The 21,690-nt window shown below is 42.0% G+C and overlaps 1 protein-coding gene and 1 long non-coding RNA gene across 3 annotated transcripts; both read right to left on the reverse strand.

Moving 5' to 3' along the window:
* Nucleotides 1-2,110: 2,110 nt before the first annotated feature.
* Nucleotides 2,111-15,980, reverse strand: txnrd3 (thioredoxin reductase 3). 2 transcript variants are annotated; one of them, XM_071518566.1, is made up of 16 exons: nt 15,581-15,978; nt 14,652-14,712; nt 12,784-12,893; nt 12,196-12,303; nt 11,860-11,932; nt 11,623-11,742; nt 11,251-11,393; nt 10,614-10,729; nt 9,569-9,794; nt 7,850-7,942; nt 7,039-7,115; nt 5,308-5,464; nt 4,790-4,897; nt 4,132-4,227; nt 3,759-3,893; nt 2,111-3,494 (listed from the first exon to the last, which is right to left on the reverse strand). In XM_071518566.1, the coding sequence occupies exons 1-16, from the start codon at nt 15,695-15,697 to the stop codon at nt 3,432-3,434; spliced, it is 1,803 nt and encodes a 600-aa protein (XP_071374667.1). In that variant the 5' UTR covers nt 15,698-15,978; the 3' UTR covers nt 2,111-3,431. The 2 variants fall into 2 exon arrangements, with proteins under 2 accessions (XP_071374667.1, XP_071374668.1); XM_071518567.1 differs by lacking the exon at nt 4,790-4,897 and having other exon boundaries at nt 15,581-15,980.
* A 1,568-nt stretch (nt 15,981-17,548) lies between these two features.
* LOC139643422 (uncharacterized) lies at nt 17,549-18,870 on the reverse strand. The gene is made up of 6 exons (XR_011695079.1): nt 18,737-18,870; nt 18,342-18,402; nt 18,175-18,211; nt 17,979-18,063; nt 17,784-17,877; nt 17,549-17,661 (listed from the first exon to the last, which is right to left on the reverse strand). It is a non-coding gene; the product is annotated as an uncharacterized lncRNA (long non-coding RNA).
* Between the last annotated feature and the right edge of the window lie 2,820 nt (nt 18,871-21,690).

Below are 21,690 nucleotides of genomic sequence, written 5' to 3' on the forward strand. Positions count from 1 at the left end.
CCCAGGTGACAGCCATTTCAGATGTGGGCCGACGAACCGAGCGCAGGCCATTAAAGCCAACAAAGGCTTCACACCAGCCCGCACGCTATTGATCATGACCGCCACTTGTCCGGTCTGAAAGGCCGACAGAGGCAGACGCCCAGAGGAAATGATGCGCTTCTTTTTCACAGCCCTCTGATGTGAAAAGGCCGCCCGCTTCAACAGGCCCATTTTGATCCGCTGTACCCGCGTGGGCAGCACTCAAAATAACCCCCTAACCGGCTCTTCATCAGGCCTATTTATTGAACAGGCTGCTGTGTTGTTTATCAAGCATTTTCACAATCAAAACCAGGCAGCAGGCAGTAGAGAAAGAAACTCATCTGCTGCAGACTCTGGCAGCAATAGTAGAAATGAACTAGCCTATAAATACCAACAAAATAAAATGGGAAAATAAGTAAATACAAAAAAAGACGATAGGTCTTTTTATTAACTTGCACACTATCATAGAGAGTCAGGGCTTGTTTAGATCTCTCATTTCTAACTTTCTAACTGATCAATTTCCTTCATGCACACAGCAAATAGACTGTAGAAGTTTTGAAAAAGAAACATTTATGTATAAAGTGCTTTGCCAAAATGATCAAATTATTAAACAGAAATTCATCTTTTTTTGTCCTCCAACATGAAACCTGATATGATGGTGTGATAGTTTACAGTGGGTATTATCAGATTATTGCTTCTAATCCAATTTAGGTTCATCAGACTGACTGAGGGGCTGTCGGCAGGGGAGCCGCGAGGAATTCTGGGCCCTGCGAAAAACTGTCTCCTCTTTTCCTTCTTTCCTCTCTCCTCTGAAAACCAGACTGAGCTGTGGGAGCAGAGGCGATGCCAGCACTGCTGTCAGCATCGTTTCTTTTTGACCTTCTCTTGCGGCTCTGTGATATTCTAATTAGAAAACACCAGGAATAGAAACTCCCGCGGAAAAGCCTTTTAAACGCCGACAGACGCCGGCGGGCCGCTGGGCTAAACCACTTTGTACAAAACTCGGGGGGTGTTAACTTGCAGGTGATGGCTATTTTGAGCATGGTGTTACATGATACATTTCACTGCACAAGGCATACAAGGCTATTTATATTAACAATAGTTGTTTCTATTAATACACCAGTTATATTATTGTAGCAAATATTTACCTCACAATGGATTCCGCAACCCATGTTATCTTCCAGGGTCCCTGCCGGCCCTGGGGAACTTGGTACCTTCCTAACGTTTCACTCCATGCTTTTAAGACTGCAACATCACAACATGTGGCAAGACCAACAATGTCAACATGCTTATTACAACTGTCCATGTAATAACTTCCCAGTAGCGCACTAAACTATTATTGTAATAACTTTTTCCTATTAGAATCATTACATTATTGGGGTTTGTTGCATTTCTAAGGCTGAAATTGGCAGTTTTCACAAATGCAATAACTGAACTGTAGTAATCACAAATTTGGTTATCAACTATGGTGCTGCATCAAAAAAAGGGTTGAATAGGCCTGCGTATGGAAACCAAGTGATTACATTAATGGTAGTTAACCTTTATTTAGTTCAATGGGATATAGGTTTGTTAGGTTCATGGGAAGTTAATATGGGAAGTTTCTCATCTGTGTACAAATGTTCTGTAACATAGTAAGGCAGGCTGGAGAGTTGCAGATTTGTCTGATAAGCACAGGCTCTTTCCAGTAAGAAAATAACTACCTGATCTCTCTAGCTTGCCTCCAGTTTGAGCCCAGTCCCTTATCTGTGTTCAGGAAATTGAGAGGCAGGTTGCTTGGGAACATGAAACACTCCGCTACTTCCCCCCCCTGACAAGACTGTTGGATCCGTGTTCAATACTTTGCTCAGCACATAACATCAAAAACCACAAACCCTGAAGTAAAGCAACACGTTTATTTCCCTCTTTCAATTGTTCTGCATTAGAACCCCTGACAACATCATGTATGACGTCATCAGGTTTGTTTTTTCTGGAAAGGCAAGTCCGTCCAGTTTACTGCTTGAGGTCAAGTGCTTCTTTGAAAAGAAAAAAAAAAAAAAAAGATGGACAACTAATAAAACCTCCAAGTGCAAACGTCTGACAAAACAAAATCCTCCAGGTGTACACATCTTTATTAAAGAGAATTCATCTACAGTGGTATGATACCAGTGAAGCAGTCGTTTATACATGTGACCAATGTCACTCACTGACAGTCAGCAGAATACTGTCCTCTAGAAGATTGGATACATCTTTTACATACACATAATGTAGAGGCAAACAGCAGATCAAACAAACAAGCATTAATTTAACTGATAACTTCTGAAAATGTTTTTCTTTAAGACAAGGAACATTCAGCACAATTCAGGTTGTATTTTTCCATTCAGTTCTCGTTTAAAGTGTTTTGATGCAGCGCACCGACCGGTCGAAAGGTTTGGATGCGCGTGGCGAAGTGTAGGGTCGGCCCGCTCTCGACGTCTCTGCGCCGTGGGCTGTTTTTGGTTAACACTTTGGTAGAGGTATAAACTGAGTTGTCTTTAAGGCGGTGTCTCCACACAGCGATGACAAAATGCTGACAGCGACACAGCATCGCCCCCCCGTCCGTGCCTCGATGTCCGTCTCACGGATTTATCGAGAGGAATAACGTGCGGAATGTTGAGGGCTCGACGCGATGACACGTTTCATTTATATTTATATATGTGTGTGAAATAAAATAACCTAGTGTTTACACCACGAGCTGGAGCAGAGGTCAGAGCCGCGCGTCCGTTCAAACCCTGGTTGTGTGCCAATTTAAATCTGCCTCGCTAAAGGAGACGTCAGAGCGTGTATACCGAGTGTGAATGAGAAGTGTGTTACGTTGGGGAGTTGGACGAAGGGTTAGGGCCGCCGCCGGGTGCCTCTGCAGAGGGACATCGATCCTCGCCCACCTCAGTATTTTGGGTTACGGGCCAGGACGTCACAAACAGCCCCAACACGCAGGTACACAGCGGTGCAGTGTGTGTTGGCGCTCCTCTGAAGAGGGCACGCTGCTGGCGCCCAGTAGAAATACAAGCAGAGTAACCCCGCTGTTCAGCAGGCTGCTCTCACATAGAAAACCAACCTCAGCCAGAGCCAACGACTCAAGACATTCATGACTCTGGCCTCCAGTCAACCTCTTAGATCTGAACCACACAGCAACACCCCCCACCGCGCCCCCTCAGTGCATTTTGCTTCATTCTCCATCAAAACCCCCACCCAGCTTCTTTACCCAAATGAGTGGTTTCACCGATTTCAGACTCTGGCCACGGTGTTAGGTTTGTCCTGAGAAACAACTGGCCTGGATATTGAGCGAGGGGGCGGAGGGGGGCAGCTGGGATCGAGGCTGACTGGGAACTAGCGTTGGAGAGATTGGTCGGGGAGTCTAATGTGAGAGCGGCCCGCTAAACGAGCAGGGTTTAACCTCAGCAGCCAGACTGGGTGATGTCTCCACCGGAGCTCTTGGTCACGTCCAAAGTGGTGAAGACCTGGGAGGGACAGGAGAGACATGTCAGTGAAGTTTCTTTATGCACCTTTCACAGGCTATCTACAGGTTCCAGAACCCAAATTTAAGACTTTTTAAGGCCTTTTTCACGATCCCCGCAATTAAATTGATGAAAATGATGTATATGTAGTATGTACGTGTGATGTGTATTTGATGGTATGTTAAGCCCTTTTAGACATGGCTGTGATAAAGTGATCAGCGTGGCTCTGTTGAAGTGAACTGTGAGATCCTGTGTGATTCCTCTCACCTCGGCGCAGGTGGGGTGAATGCCGATGGTGTTGTCCAGCTGCTCCTTGGTGACGCCGCACTTCATGGCTGCACCGAAGCCCTGCGTCACCTCCCCAGCATTTGGACCCAGGTAGTGGAACCCGATCACTCGATCCTACGCGACGAGACGGCATTAGAGTAAGACACAAAAATAAAAATAAAAATATCACACTGCATCATTCCTACGATATAACAAGGAGTTCAAGCTGTTATTATGGGTTCAGTAAGCCATGGCGTTAAATTAAAATACAGAAAGTATCATACTGAAGCGCACCATGGCTCATGGGACACACCAAAGATACTGTGTATCACCTGCTGCTGCAACGCAACTACGCAAAAACAGGCTGTCTTACATTGTCCAGTTTATTGCAGATGATCTTGGAGTAGCATTTGTTGTTGTCCCTGTTGGGCAAAGTGAACTCCAGAGGCCAGAACAGACTGTGGTACACCTGAACAGAGGGAAACCGAAAGAATGAAAAAGATGAAGAGGTCATTAACCAGCAGGATCCAGTTTGAAGACATGTCTGCAGTGTAGTGTAGTAATATGGTACGTTTAGATCACAAGTTTAGATCACAAAACTAACCCAGTTAGAAGAGTGCTTTGCTCATAAACGGCAGCTATTATTGGTCTCCTGCCATGTATTTCAACTCGCATTAATGTGACACTGTGACAGTTCTCAAATATGAACACGTGAACCAGCTTTGTACTGAATTTGGAGAAAAGTGAAGTAAAATTAAGGAGAAATAGTGCAAATGCTGTGTGTTTGCAGGTATTAAAAACAAACAAGGTGTAGTTTTAACAACTCCCACTTATATTCCCAACATCTCATGTTTAGTCATTCAAGAGTACAGTTCATTCCTATTCCTCTTGGACACCAAAATTACCGAGCAGAACCACAGCTATTGTCTTGTGGTTGGATTTAACTCCAGTCAGTTAGAGAGTTTAGTGTCAGGTGAAACAGATATCTGTAATTAATTATTCACATGAGAGTGTGTGTGTGTGTGTGTTACCTCGAGGTTGTCCTGCCCGTACAGCTCGGTGGCCCTCTCCTCTGACAGGCCACAGGAGCCATACTCCAGTGGGGTGAAAACAGTGGTGGGGACATTGACATAGTCGCACTGCACAAACAAAGACAATTAATCAGGGTTCGTTAATGGAAATAAAGCCTCTTTAAAGCTATTGCTGTCACATGATATTCTGGTGAGAATCGACCATGGCAGATTTCACACTGGCTATCATAGGTTGCATCCAAACAGTTATTACATGTTGGCGTGATCTAAAAGGTTTTCACTGAGGCAGCATAGGCAATGCCTTCTGTCCAATACATTATGAGACATAGAACTTCCTCTATTCATTCTCTTCAATTACTGTCAAATACACATGAGCATAAATAACCAGTGTGGTTTACCGTGCAGTCCTACTAGCTATGGGTCCCTTGAACAGATACTATGTAAGATTAACCCCACCTTGTAAACTGCCTATGGTTTACAATTGGACTAGCATGATTTCCTGGTCTGTATGTGTGCACCTTGAGCGTCGAGCCCCCATAGAGGCGTCGTGCCAGCAACTTGCCGGCCTGGATGGCTACGGGCGTCAGCTCCCATTTGCCCTCCAGGATGTCGCCGATGGCATAGATGTGGGGCACGTTGGTCTGCTCCTCATCGTTCACTGGGATCTTTCCATTCCTGGACAGAGGGAGGGTGGGGGACAGTCAGACAGCACAAAACACTCTGCATTCAACTTTTAACCATTTTCGAAGACCAAAACTAAACTTATGTTTGTCAGGCTAAATGTATAACAAACAAATCTTACATCTTTTGGAAAGTACTGTATAAATTACAATGAATAATCCTTATTTTATCGTATTCTCAGATTATTATTCTCAATCCTTGTTATACACTTGTTATTTATTAATCCTTATGTATAACACTAGTCATTTTCATGTATTTCCATTTGCATCATCTGGGATTTGCCTCAATGCTAGGATTTGTATCAGCTCACTTGCACACAATTGTTTTGATTTACACCATGGGTTGATTTTCGCTGGACTTTCCACTGTGCCCATCTCAATGAACGGATGTGAAAAAAATAAAGAAACATGAAGTTTGAAATCTCCCGACTGGCCTCAACATGCATAAATAGGATATCGGCAACAAAACACTTTAGTTGAACTAGATATTTTACTTGGCAGAATTTACTAGAACTAGACACATCAATGAAATAACAGCACAACTTTAACGTCATTTTACACATATGCTGCATTACATAACAACAACCCATCAGCAGATCCCTCAAACGATCAATAACACATCTAATACTTTGCCAATATTATCAAGAACTGTAAATAACTACAGCTGTGATACAGGCCAACCCGCTGACGGCCTCTGAACCTGGTGGCCCTCTGGCTATGTGCCGACCCCATTGAAATACTACTATGGTCATAAGACTGAGGCATATGACTCAGAGCGCCGTCTTAAGCCTGCCTCATGCTGTCTTAATCCCTGTGGCCTCCGAGGCTCGCCCATTCAGTCATTCACAACATAGTAGAAAGATTACATCCTCAAATCTAGCAAAGATGATGCCCTCAATGCTACAATCAATTACAAAAGCAAGGCAGGATATCTGGAGGTTTCAGAAAGCCAAATGTACAACATTTCAATGCTACCTGGAGTTGAATTTAAGACCAAAACTAACCTATTTCTGATTATACAAAGCTAATGACAGATCTGAAACTATAAATGGGCAGGATAAGAAAAAGGACACTTAATTAATTGTTAAGGGGTGAAGTCCAACTGCAGACAGGATGCATATTGTACTACTAACCCTGTTCTGGATTAAAGTCCAAAGGTGGGACATGCAGCACAAAGAAACCAGCCATTGCCTGATGGTAAAAACAGACCTCTAAAAACCTATTAAAATGTCTACATAGTTATTAATTATTTTAAAATTTAGTTAATTTATTTTATACCTTCTAAGGCTTTCTCATATTACCAACCAAACACTTGGCCTCTCTCTCTCTCTACCCAAATCCTCCAGTACACTCTTACAACACACACCACCCCCAGCTGAGAGCCATGGGATGGCAATACTGCTGAATCACCATGACTGTACATGACCTTAAAGGCACAAGCACACACCCACCTGGTGTGACTAGCAAATGTAGATGAAATACGAGGAGCGGGGAAAGGGAGAGGAAGGAGTCTGAGTGACATGGGGGGAAAAAAGAGAAAGAAGACAGAGAGAGGGACAATAAACTTACTTGGGGTTGACTTTGACCCCCGTCTTATCTAGGCCGATCTTCTCTGTGCATGCATCTCGGCCCACTGCTATCAACACCTTAGGAACAAAGAAATTGCTTCTTTAGTTTTGAGAAACACACCATCCTCGCATCATTCCTGCAGAGACGTTACTGGCGCTTCGTTTATACATTATAAGAGCAGCTAAAATAAGGCCCATAACAAAATGTTAGTCTAGTTTGCAAAATAGGAAGTAAAGGCACGGCAACTTATTCATACCATAGTTGCCAGGTGTTAATAAAGGATAAATCCACCCTCGGATCCTTTTACACCGTTAGATATCAATCTGTGGTTCGGTGCATTCCAGGAGTTATTTTGTGATGTTGTCATTTACTTTTTTGATGTACCCACTTTGCCTCAACATGCCTCGTCTGCTTCTATTTACTTTCTTCCCTCTTACTCAAAACACAACATGCCTAGTAGCTGCATTGCATTCTGGTCTATTGAGGCTAGCGTTGGTGGAGAAATTGGTATCTTTGCCTCTTCTACGACGGATTTCTCCCTGTATGATAGTTGAATATCAGCTCTTTGATTCTGAGGGACTGACACAAAAACCTGACGTTTACTGTCGATGTTTTAGATCGCTGAGACATTTTCTAACAAACTCCATTGTAGCTGCGTTGGAAATATCTCCAAGTGACGTCACGATGTATGCGTTGGTGGCCAATTATCCCTCATTATCCCTTTAAGGGTGGATTTTTCCTTTCAAGCCACAGTAAAACTAATAAGTGCTATGGGTTATGGGAAGGGTGAATTGGATACAGCGGTACGTACAGTGTTGTACTCTCCCTCGATGATCTCGTCGCTCTCTGTGGACTTGGCTGTCACCTTCAGCCTTCCAGGAGTGCCTGCTTCCAGCTCCTCCACCTGACACATGCAGGCAGGCGCAAAAAAGAAAGAAAGAAAAAAATATGAGTGCCCCTGCGAAACGTGAAACCGAAAAGATAAAACGAGATGATGAGATGACACAAGATGCTATGATAGTAAATCTGGTCCATAAAAGGCTTGACAGCTTGCACAACTTTCCAACATTCCAGCCATATATCTCATAAACAAATAAAAAGGAGTCCAGGACAGGTGCTGTACCACTACATACAGCTCAAAGTTTGCAGAGTACCTTTCATACTTTAAGGCATATCTATTTGGGCACGAGTGTGATTACCTGAACAACCAAAGCACCAATGGTTAACGTGTGTCAGTGGCTGTTAATGACAACTTTACTACCCATGGATTCATTCTAAAGCAAGACAAAATTGTTGTACCAAAAGTGAAATATTTTTTACAGAGAAATAATTAGCTAGAGGAGGTGAAGCATATTGGATTGCTAGAGCTTGATTTCAAACTGGTACACGCTTGTTCCTAGGTTGCCATGCAATGAAAAAGTGTTGAGATTAGCTGACCTACCACTACCGACCATATTATGCCGTTATGAAACTGACAGCCTCATGCTGGAATGTGATGGCTGCAGTTAAGCCTATTTAGTCTTCTCTTCATTTTACATTCACTGTGATTTCCTTTGCTCTTTAGGGTCAGTGTGCTAGCCAAGTCAGCATACATTTACAGCTATGCGTGCATTAGAAATACATGCTCCGAAGATGGACCGTTTCTTTGGATTGATCAATTCAATCAATTTAGGCTGCGTTCACACTGTTCTGCAAACTGCCACCATCTTTTTTTGCACTGAAATCAATGGAGTAGCATCCACTTTAACCACAGTGCCCCTGGCTTCTTTTAAGGCAGAGCAGGGCTCTTTCTAAAGTTAAGAAATGTTCAACTTTGTAAATGGGGACCACATGACCCTGACTGTTATTTTTGTGAGCTGACAAATCACAACAAAGTGGGAGGCGGGATTTCATGCTATGAAGGCCGCTGACAATGGGGATGCCCCGATCCAGTGTCTCCAACACCGATCCAGGTTATTAAACTTTGAGCACTTCATAAAGTAAAGCTTGATCCAATCCGCAGTCAAACTCAGCAGTGACATGGGGCAGATGTCTGAACTCAAAGAGGTGTTTACATAGCTTTTTGTATAGTAGTGGGAGTGTAGTGTCTGATTATTTTCATTACCAATATTTTTTCCAATTAATCGAATCATCATTGTCTATAAAATGTCAAAAATAATGACAAATGTTTACTTAGTCTGGCCAGCATCCAAAAAAAATCCATTTTGTAATGGAGAAAGCAAGCAAATCTTGAAGTTGTCAAGCTGTAACCAGCAAATGTTTCGGATCAAAACGGATGAAAGGCCCGCCTCCTGACCAATCAGTACTAACCAAACTGTGTGAACTTAACATGATTAAGCTCCAGTGAGGAGTGACAACTATATTTATTTGCAGTGTAGTGGCATTTAGCCTATAAGCGAGAGACACCCTCTAGAGGCCATCTCATGAAGCGACATCTCACTAAGCGTTACCTGACTGACTGACTGACTTGAATTTGGCTTGCGATGCCCTCGGCTACGCCATGGGAAAAAGCAGAAAAGTTGACACCTACCTTTACAGGGACGTATTTGCGGAGGAACTTGACTCCGTGCTCCTCCATGTGCTCCCCGGCGCGGTTGGCCATGTCCTGGTCGAAGCCCCTCAGCAGAATGGAGCGGACCATGACGGTGACGTCCAAACCCAGGCCGGCCAGGAAGCCACCACACTCCAGAGCCACATAAGACGCCCCGATCACCAGGGTCTTCCCCGGGCAGTAGGGCAACGAGAACAGGTCGTCACTGGTGGACAGACACAAAGACACATAGGAGGTCAGCCACAGCAAGCCGGTGAAGAGTAAACAAGGAAAAGCTAAAACAATGGCCATGTTAGAACCAAAACTGTAGGAGAATGCAAGCCTCTGAAGTTCTGAACATTCTCATTTACATCTTTTTACACCATGTTTCATCATCACAGAGAGAGCAATCAATGTATAGAAAAAGACATGCTTTGGATGCTTTTGGTGCCAAGTTTGGAGTGTCTATTGGCCCTGAAGGATTGTATTGGAGAGTTTCACACCGAGGCAAGCAAGACATAAGTAGCTTCACAGCTCCAGAAGGAGGCAATTGACACGATTTGGCTCAGAATTGATCGGTATGATGTATAAACAGTGTCCAGGTGGAAAATGTCTGGAGTTGTGTTAATTCACAAAATGACATTAGATTTGGTGAGAAAAGATCTGTGACAGTAAGTAAACAGCATAAGACCATCTCCCATGTAAGTTGCCAACACAGCAGCATAATCACCAGACACCAGGGGATAATCTTAGATAACACTGTGTTTATACAGCTGGGAGATTCCACATCTATTAAATGGAAGCCCTGAGACAAGGCCTCCTGGAGAGGACAGAACAGTCAAATCATTAAGGGAAGGCCTGTGTTTGTTTTTATAGATCACACTTGGCACACACATGCCGTAGCAAACCGCACCGGTTGAGACATCTGCTGTAAGTACCTAGTGTTCTAACAAGGAACTTAGGGGGGGGCCTTCCTCCACACTGCATGTCATTAGATGGGACTGGTGGTGTTAAATGCAATGTGTACTTGGTATTGTGATCTAACCTGGTGATGCAGTACTCCTTGTCCCCAGGGATGCCCAGGTAGCGCGGCCTCTCTCCTGTAGCAAGGACAAACTTAGCCGCTGTGTGAAAAGTCTCCTTCCCTCGCTTGTTTGTTGCCTACCAGGGAATACAACAGAGGATCTATGAGAGATTGTTCCCAAGCATGTGGTACAGGTATATTAAAGCTACAATATGCAACTGTTTGACATAGCAACAACAACAATGGCGGAAAGCAGTCAGAAACAAAAGAAAAGTGGCAGACAAAGCACGCTGAAAAAAAGGGCTGCATATCAACATTGCTGCCTCAGGCTAGGATGCTCTTTCAAGGTAAACCGCTCATCAAGATGAGATGACATGTGTTGGGCAGGAACTTGACCAACTGAGGGGCAAGAGGGCGGGACTAACAATACACTTCTTGTCTCAAGATGAAAAGTTGCATATTGTAGCTTCAAGGATACACTATTGTCAATGTCCTGAAACTGGAGCAATCACAAAACAGCAATGCCAGTGAAACATCCATCTGATTTCCCTCTGCATGCGACATGTAGAAAACTTGTTTACGAGTGCATATAGAGGTGACAAGACAAACAGATTTAAAACTCGAAATGTCTTTATATCACAAGTCAAACAGCACTGACCTTGATTTTGTGTGGCTCAATGAACTCTGCATAGGAGTTGACATAGTTGACATTCTTGTCTCTCAGTGCCACCCTGTAGCCCCAATTCAGCGAGCCGATGTAGTTGTTCACCGCCGTCTTCATCGTCTCCCAGTTGTGTTTCACTGAACACAGGAAGAAGAAACTCCATTACTAGAGAAGAAAAACCTGTTCCTCTTGCAAGCTGTGAGCCAAGTCTTCACAGGAGCATCAGATAACACCAAAGCCAACAACTGGACTTCTGAATAAGGAAGTCGAGTCAAGTGAGGCTCGCCCCAAATTTACCACGGCAAGGCGACGTGATTTCCCCCCTCCGTGACCTCCTGGGCCTGCGGCTGCCCTCTGAGCCCTCACCTGTCTCCTCAAACTCCCAGCCAAACTTGCGAGCGTCCTGCATGGCGGTGCCCAGCAGGGCCGTCTGGTGCATCAGCTTCTTGGGGATGCAGCCTACATTCACACAGGTTCCGCCCAGACCTGACCGCCAGAGGAGAACACGTTCAACAAAAAACAGAGAAGGATCCATTCTCAAGACTCAAACAAATATGGTAATACAGTTAACTACCTAGGTATGCTAGGGGGGAAATTTCTTACCCCAGGTGGTTCCTTTCGGTGTGGGCACAACATAGTCTAGTACCATCACCTTCTTCCCCATTATAGCAGCTTCCTGTTACAAACACAACCAATGTTACAACAGGATCACACTTGCTCCATAATGCAGTTATGCTTCTGCAGACTGTGTGCAAATTCTATGGAAGCATGATTATGAAGCATGATTATAGTATTACAACATCAATTTTAATTTCAGCTGGCTTAATTTAACTGGTTTATCCCTGGCAACATGGAGACTCAATCGCAGATAATATAAACAGCTTAACCTGAATAACACCTTAATGTGTGTTGCAATTTATTAGAGCATTTCTTTGTCACCTTTGAGCAGGCCAGGCCTCCAGATCCTCCTCCAATGACGATCAGGTCATAGTCGTACACTTCATTCTCTCCACTCAGTAGCTGCTGCAGGACGCCATCTTTATGGGCCTGGCAGAAAGCATGGAGACGATTTAGTAATTTTAAACAATACAATGCCATTTCTAAAGTGTGTTATCCAGTAGAAGAGAAATGCTCATGTGGCCACAATATGCATATAACCACTCTCAAATATCATTAGAATGACAAAAACAATCAAGATTGTGCATTTGGTTGTTTTGAAGGGAGGAGGGAAGAACAGACTGGGCATTTCAGATGAGCCATTTTTATGCTAATGGAGGTCTGAATAGTGGATTGAGTTTAAATGCCACTTGAGCCAAACGGGTCCCCTTATACCCCGTTTCTGGCATCTGAACATGCCACTTGATTGTGTAATATTACTGACCAATTACAGCAAGATGTGCAACATTTACTCTAACGTATGATCAAAGGAAGAACTATCAAAGAACAAAATCCCTTTAAGACAGATACACACAGATACACACCCCAAGTATACCACTATGAGTGATAAAACCCTTTACTGTTGCCTACCTGAATTGTTTTGTCACAGCCGCCAATATGCGTCTTGTTGATGAAGACGTTGGGAACAGTTTTCTGTCCAGTCATCTCAAGCAGCAGATCCTGGTAGTTAGATCCATTCTCTGGACAGATAGTTCAATGTTATTAAAAAGGGAAATAAGCAAGATTTTTGCTGTCCACAAAATGATAATATATCTGCGGTGGGTTGATCTACTATTGCATGGTGTTATATTACCTCTTTACTAGATGTTTCTGTTGGATCTCGGATCTAATTACCTAGTTTAATCATCTCTATTGTGAAAATGTGACTGTATTGTTTGTTTCAATTACAGGCCACCATATATTATGCAATTGTTTTGTTTTATTTTATTTGTTTTTATTTTCTTTTTTATATCTGCTTTATTTTCCCTTTATGGAAAAACCTTTAAATAAAATATTCCATTTAGGCTACAGGTCACCATAAGCTGTGCCAGAGACCTGTCAATGTTGGTGAAAGTCCTTGGTTACTGCTGGGTCGATAAAAGTTAATACTTAATGCCCCTTTGGCTCAGTTCATAGCGGAAATAATGCTTCCCGCCATAGCGGCAGAATAGTTAAAGCTTGTCTTACAAAATTTGAATGTCGTTAAACAGTATCATGCTAAATGCAATCAGGTTCCCTCTAGCATGCAAATTGTGCTCTAACTAGTTCTCCACACAATGATCAAAACTGGAAATCTAGATGAATATATTCAAATCAACAGCTGAGACTGGAAACAAGTCAAATAAGTAGGCAAGAAAGAGCAGAGGCTGGGGTTTACAGAGATATGGACTGCTGCCAAGATATCTCCAGAGAGTGACTCAGCACGTTTTGTGTTGCTGCATAGTCAGACTTGACAGCACATCCTGGCTATATGAAGCAGAACATTTTTCAAATGTGTTGGTAGAATCTGCTTAGACTCAAACTCAGCCAAAAGAAAACATGTTTTAAATTGATATCATTAATCCAGGTGGTGCTAGAGGGGCCGGGGCCAGGGCCAACCAGTTTGCAACACAGGAAAAAGCATTATTCCTCCCAGTTGACAAAGCAAAACATGGAACCAAAATACATACAACAGTCACAGAAGTGCTACTCACAGAAGATAAGCGACATGCATCTTAAATAAGTAGTGGCTGAGCATGTACGGTAGAGCCAGACTGAGATCACTGTACCAATATTGGACCAATATTAGTCTTACATAGATAATGTATCAGAATATATCCCACTAGTAATGAACAAATGATATCAGCGCTGAAAATCCAAGTCAGCACTAACATTTCTGAGCTGGTTTTTCCAAAAATATTTGCTTTAACAGGGATGGAACTTGCTAATAATTTTAGTGACAATTAGGCTACATGACATGAAACAGTTTAGATGACAAGTGTGCATTAGAGACCGGCATAAACACTTGTAGCTGACAGATGTTTCGCCGAGATTATCTGACAACTGTAGCCTACCTGCTTTTCCATCATGCCTGGAACATCTGGTTAAATACGCTTTAGTTGTTTAAATCCCTGTCTCAATTAAACTTAGCAACACCCTTTCATTTTGAAGTCATATTTGTAATAAGTTCAGTTATTTGTAGATGTGATCCTGTGATACATTATATGCAAGAGCAGGTGTGCAGGAGTCACTCTCTTGACATGAACATTCTTTAAAATTGGTTTTGACAATTCATGGTGATCTTATGTTTTTATTCTGTGCCAATTACGACAACATTGGGGCTGACTTGTCTCCCAAATGATATTGAGATTATGTTTAGCATTTTGCAGGCCAATCTGGAAATCATATCACTGTCCTGATGTAGGCTGAAACTATGTAACACAACCAAAGGGAACATACAAAAAGTTTCCAGGTCTTACCAATAAGATCCAACTCCACCACGTTGCACTTGACGTTCAGCTCTTTAAACAGGTCTTTCACCTGGAGAGGAAGACACAGATGTTGAGAAATGATACCTTTGTCTCTTCAGCAGCCGTAACCATTAACTAACATTAACGTTACGCATTCGCTAAAATCATGTGACAGCCCTACTGATGAGCGTTGTCTTTTCTTGTATGGAGTCAAGCCAAACACTGTTACAAAAATGGCAGAAATGCTGCTTTGCTTATCGGCACAGGTACACACCTCGTAAAAAATATCTTAAGACCTTTTAAGAATCCATGGGGACTTCTGGCAAATTAGGCATTTAAATTATTCACTAAGCAGCGCTTTGTTTAAATGAAATCCCACCTTTTACAATTCGTTTACACTACTTACTACCGCCATCCACGATGTATTTTGGCGGAAGACTGTGGGACTAACATACGAACAAACTCAAATTATTATTTTAATAAGTGCTGCTTGGTGTATTGGCTATGTGCCGAATCAAATAGTGGGTCATAATTGTTCATACAATGTGTTAGGTTATGTATTACGAATTATGTAACTTTTCCAATAAGCAAGGTCACATTAATTTGCCGGTTTTTCAATTGTGTGACGGTCTGCAACGTTGCCTACAAGAGATAGGAACGTATCGGTGATAGCGTCCCTCGTAAACTAATCAACAATAACTTGCTTTTAGTCCCCGAGAAATACGATATGAATGCCAGTCTAAACTAAATCCTATCATAATAAGCTTTAATAATGTTTTGTACTTCATGGCTACAGAAGTGGCATGCACTCTAGCGTAAACATTCGTTGCATTAGCAAGGACCGACCAGCGATTAGACCTAGCCCGTCTATTTAGCGGCAGCGGATGAAGTGGTGGGCACCGTAGCTTCCGCCCCAAAAAACAAGTAACTGCGCTTACCTTGACACAAAACGGACAGTAGCTTTTGCTGAAAACCATCACTTGATTGGTGTCAATAAGCCCCTGTATCCGAGATTTGAGTTCATTCCTCCCGGTGTCATTTTCTATGGGAGGCATTTTCCAAGTGTATTTCCGTCTGAGCCTGCCGCCCGGCAAGCTTCACTAGACGGCTAGCGAGTGAATGTGGAGAAACTCCCCGAATTAAATCACACCCACTTAATCGAAGTAAATGTCAAAATGCCTTTTAGTCTCTTGGTCCTTTCACAGAATAGAAAGTAAAGTTCGGTGCTGACTTGACTGCTGGCTCCCTCCTCACTGCTGTCAGCGCCTGGTCTATCACCCGCGCCAAACGTCTTATTACCATAAGTCTTGGCTTGTTAGTTTGGACGTGGTCGATTTGAGTCACCTTGTTAGCCGGATTTCCAGTTTCCCATCTTCCTCTACAACAAAAACACCGCCCACTCTGTCAATCCCGTGCTAAAAAACGTGCATCCTACAAAAAAAGACTCACAGGGTCGCCTATTTATATGCCATGACAATATAGGAATTATTATCCCTCCGAAATGTTCGCATTGCAATCAAAATACTTGATAATAAAAATGTATCTTTATATTAATCTATATACCGTCATAAAAAGAGAAATAACCTCAATATGGGGGCGACGACTGTAGAAGTTAGGGGACCTACAGGCGTTACGTAGAGACAGCTAATAGGAGTGAAGGCGAAGAGATCGCAGACCTGCGCGCGCATCCTCCACTAACCTCCTTGATGTAAACAGGAAATCAAAATCTTTATCCATCAAACTAGATCACATTAAACTCAAGCTACAAGTCCGCTGACTCTTCGGTTTAACGTGCAAGACTTCAGAACAATAATATGGCTTCTATTTTGGTGTATTTTCTCTGCTGATTAAATAGGCCGCTTGCAAGCTAGCTAACGTTATAACATTACTGTCGTTAACCAGCTACATGTAGCTATGCAGTTCTATGCACCTACTTACTATTTTATATTTATTTGTCTCGAAATTCTCAGTTTACAGACTATTCCTATGTACTTTTATTTATCCTATTAAAGTTATGAATATATTTGGGCTTTGGTGGTTGTAATTTATTGTACTGTCTGTAAATGTATCTTTAGATGTCCAACTTGAGTTAACCTGCATGAGTTACATACTGATAACGTGTAATATCTATGTAAATGGCATTGAGGCATTGAGTCTATTTCCAACCAGGTGTGTTTCTGAGCACTGTATAGGGAGATCAAGTGTATAGAAATTTTGCTATGACAAAAGTCTAGATACTAATAACTACTTGCAAACTCAAGTAAACCTTGGTGTTGCTGTGACACCAAACAAACCCAGAATATTATTAATGATAATAGATTAACTGATTTTTTCACAGGCAAAAATTGATCAGAGAGCTGTAATATTTATGTCATGGCCAAATGTTGTGAGGAGACTCACCTTTGATCCAGTGTAGTTCTCTCTCTGTATCATGTATCATGTATATTCTGTAAGACTGACTTGTAGAATTAAAAACACAATATTGATATTTGTGACTGGAAAAACATGTAATTAATGAAAATGAATGAAAATGTAAAATGTAATAGCTGAGGTAAGATGGAGAAAAGTAACTGAGGGCAATGACCTACAATATGATGACAGATAAGACTTATTTAAGAGATGATCCAAGACAAATTGTTAAACTGTATGTAGGGTAAAGTAAACATTTCTTTCAAAATACGTTTCATTCTACATGTTCCGTTTTCAATGGGTGAAACATTCTCAGGGGTATTAAGCATTACAAGACAGTCTCACATTTGAAGAAGACCAATCCAGTGATTAGAAAAGACCAATCACTGTGCTTTACCATGAGCTGAAAATGGATACAAATGTGAGGCTCCACTGCTGTTGCAGAAATGACTTTATTGATTACTTGAAATAATGAAATAATGAATTAATGAATTACTGATATGACTGATATAAGATTGATTAATATGATAATTGATATAATAAAATGGATATAATGAATTGAGCTGATTGTCTAATTGTCGTCTGAGCCCACGACTTCCTCTTCTGATGCCTGAAAGAGAACAGCAGTGTTTCAGCATCTTGCAGCAGTCATGGTTCCAGCAGATGAATCAAACAGCAGATGAATCAAACAGCAGATGAATCAAACAGCAGATGAATCAAACAGCTCAGTACCTCAAAAAAGGCGTCTACGAGCAGATCCAGAAGAGCGGCCTGGGAGCGGTATTCTTCGGTGGTCTGCTCTATCTCTGCCAGTAATGCCAGGTACCTGCGAGTCACAAAGCAAACCCAAATACCCAGTCGATCCATTTGGATCTAATCATGAAGAATCAGTGTGTAATTTTCAGTGTGTCCAGGAGAACGCCTCACCTCCCTTCTTCAGTGTCGCCATAGGTCTGTCTGAGTGTCTCCTCAAGCACCTGCTGCTCTGACTGTGGCTCATTGTTCTGAGGCTCTGAAAATAGGAAACATGACATGTGACAAACATTCTCCTCTCACTGATCCATCAGATCAACAGCATTTCCCCTCTTGGAAGCTCAAACTTGAAGCAGAATTCTGAACCGACCTGTTTCCTGCTCTTTGTTGTCGTCCTTCTGTGAATTCTGTAAGTGACATTTTGACATTATTCATGTGATGAATGTTTTATGTCTACTGTTATTAACTCCAAATTACAATCGCTTACATTTTATATGGTCATATACATATATAGTATATATGTTGTAGAGCATATACCTTTTGTATTTGGGACGCCCTTATGTGCTGAAATTTATCCACCACCAGAGCAATGGACAGACTGTCATGAGAAAATTGTAAAATACATTATTTACATTTATATTCAGGATATTAAATGTTCCATACACCATATCCTGTTTACAATAACCGGGATAAGCCCACATCCTGAATCAGAAAAGCCTGAATATGCTTGTTGTTGTTGTTTATTGTTGGGTTTAATGTGTTTCCACAGAGTCACGAGCATCAAATGATGCACCACAATTTACACAGTGACCTGTTTACATGTATACAGCTATATGAAAACAGTAGTTACTGATCATTCCAGGTAAACAGCAGATCCCTGGAATAAGGCACATATTCAGAATATTAATGTGCATGTAAACCTGCCAACTTACTTGAGGAATACGAAGCACTGTATTACGATGTACGGGATCAGGAAGAAGATAATGTGAGCTGCACCTGAAATGATTAAAAAGATGACTGTAAGTCACAAGGACAAATACCATGACAAGAGTATTGTTAACTTATTATAGCGCAAAGAGATTTGGTATCACAAGCCAAACACCAATTACTGCAGCCCAAAACTATGACCCACCCCGATCCAAAGCCCCGCCCCTAATACTTCTGTTCAACAGATGCAAAGTCAAATCCCAGGAGTGCAATCACACTTCGTCGCCATCTGCTGTTCAAACAAATAATGATGCTGTGCATCGCATGAGGAATTCAGATGCAGTGGCTCAATTTAGTTTTCAAAGACGATCATTTGGATGTAAATGTGATTTCTTTGATTATTTTGCAATGCTCATAGCTTTGAGTTGCAATAATCTCTGTCACACATTAAAATTGGTTTTGTCATATTATGCCATCATGAATACCTAGGTTCCTTTTAATAATGAAGATGAAGGGAGAGGTCCTCTAACAAATACTCATTTGGACTATTTGCAATTAGTGCTGTAGTTTCTTGCTGCGCATTTTAAAAGCATGTGCCATGTAACTGTTCAGTGTTTGTTGTTTGTACTGTATGATCCTGACTCTGACAGTTGCACACGTATTAAACATAAGGCAATTCTGAAAATGGGTTGATTAAAATGAGTCATTGTTCATTATTTGTGATGATGGTACAGTATATGAAAATGATAAGAAATCATATCTAGACCTAACACTTGCCAAATGACTTCTTACAACATGACTGCTGGAGGGAAAGCAAAGCACATTATGAGTTGCCATTACAGTCAGCCATATTTAGAGATGTTCCCACAAAATATTTACATGTTTGAGGGTGGCATCATCTGTGCTTCTCAAATCTTCTCTAAGGATTTTCAAAATGGATGTATAGCATGTTGGAATGAAGCTGCTCAGTAATACATGAAGCTTCACTCACCATTGTTCTTGCAGGTGTAATAGATGCTGTTCCAGTCATCCAGAGTGAGCACCTGGAACAGAGTGAACATGCTCCTGAAAAAGGAGGCAAAGAGCTGTGGATCAGACTCCCTGAACAAGTCGGTGAGGAGGTAGGCAAACATGTAGTGGATCACAGCCATGTGGACGAAGATGCCCCACGCTGCCCGGACAGACTGGACAGCGGCGCTCATCACGGCCTCGAGGATGCTGACATGGCTGTTGGGAATTCAACAAACAGCAAAGATATTAGGACCAAAAAGACTCCATGGCATTTATCATGACGGTCAAATGATTCATGAGAGAAGAAGTAAAGCGAAGACATTTAGGCGCCCGACCTACCGCATGAGGCGCAGACCCCGGCACACTCGCAGGGCCCGGAAGACTCTAAAGGTCTTCAGGGATTGTGCGAATTCCGAGGGCAGACCTTCATTGGATCCCTCAAGAAAGTCTATGCGTTTCCGGTATAAGTCCAGGAGAGCCACGACCAGAAGCAGGAAATCTGGGTGAGCCGGATAGTTACAGAGAGGGAAAGTGTCAGGAAGAAAACAGAGAAAGTACAGTTTGTTTTGGGACGGGTTGTCTTGCATTATGAAATACAAAACATGGGAATATTGCTAGATTTATATTGAAGTCTTACCCATAATGTTCCATAGATTTTTAAAATAGAGCCGCCCCCAGGCCAGGAGTTTCAGTATAAACTCATTGATGTAGATCGCCAGGAACAGACACTCCAGAACCTCAAGGTGCCATCCTTGAATTTGAGAAAAGATGTTATTTGCACATTTGAGGACTTTTACTTAATTAAGGCTTGAAGCTATATTCTTATAAAGTAATAGTTCACACAAAAATAAAAACAATCTGTCATTATCTGCCTAATAATGAGCTGGTGTACCATATTTTCCTACCTGCTCTGAGCTCAACAGCGTCAGCTGTCCGGGCCACTATACAGACGGTGTTGATCACCAGCGCGCAGACGATCAGCCGATCAAAACACGGGTGTCCGACCAGCATGTCCAGGGCTGTAAAAAACCTCCACCGCCAGACCTTGAGTCTTTCTCCCAGACTCAGACTCATCTTTTCTTCTTCAGCTGAGAGAAAGTGAAAGAGTGAGAGAGAGATGCCTACATTTCAAGCTCAGTCACAGTGATTATTTTCTCTGTGACCTCCCTGGATGTCAGTTGGTGGCAATGTCAACAAGGCTAATATCATATAGTTTTATACAGTATTAACAGTTAGTTCTGGTCAAGTAATTTGATTGGACAGGAGGCATTCCATGAGTACTGATATGCAGTATAACAGAATTTTACTGTATGTAACACTCCACCTTACAGCTGTTCTAATATAAATATAAAGACAAAAATCTAAATGCCTAAATGCTCTATTTTTAATGGCTAATATTATATTTTGCTGATTTAATTTTCCTCACAAACACGAGTTACATAAACACAGAACCACTGATAGTCAGTGGACAGTGGAGCGTCTGAATACACAGCAACACACACACACACACACACACACACACACACACACACACACACACACACACACACACACAATGATAAACGTGAGGGGATGGGATTTATTTCCTGAAATATTGGTTGATTGATGATTAATTTCTTGTTACATGCTTTGGCAATATTTGCTTTATTATATATGTTTTTTTAAACTGTCATGCCAATAAAGCACATTGAATTGAATTGACAAAAATCTGTTGTCTCAAATTACCATTGGCTACTTGATAAATAGTTTTGTTTATAGAACAGCCGTGCTGATATAACGTTACAGTGTAACACCTCTGGTGTGTTATTGCTTAAATAATATTACACTATACTATTAATACCACTGATAATGTAATGGTATACAAGCTTTGAATCTGACCTGTCGTAGCAGCTGGCTGCCTGGTCTGAGAAGGTGTTGGCTGCATCCTGTGAGACAGACAGCAGAGACA

Source organism: Centroberyx affinis, unplaced genomic scaffold, assembly GCF_046629955.1.
Source record: "Centroberyx affinis isolate AG114_WGS23_722 - 3 ecotype Tasmania unplaced genomic scaffold, CSIRO-AGI_Caff_v1 ptg000602l_1, whole genome shotgun sequence".
Taxonomy (NCBI): Eukaryota; Metazoa; Chordata; class Actinopteri; order Beryciformes; family Berycidae; genus Centroberyx; species Centroberyx affinis.

Bases quoted from the DNA above. Each gene is read 5' to 3' on its own strand.
- txnrd3 (XM_071518566.1), bottom strand. From the start codon at position 15,697: ATGCCTCCCATAGAAAATGACACCGGGAGGAATGAACTCAAATCTCGG. The intron at 10,730-11,250 runs GTCAGTGCTGTT...ATTCCCTGGTAG, and splicing joins TTGAGCCACACAAAATCAAG to GCAACAAACAAGCGAGGGAA. The intron at 4,898-5,307 runs GTGCACACATAC...TTGTTTGTGCAG, and splicing joins ATGGGGGCTCGACGCTCAAG to TGCGACTATGTCAATGTCCC.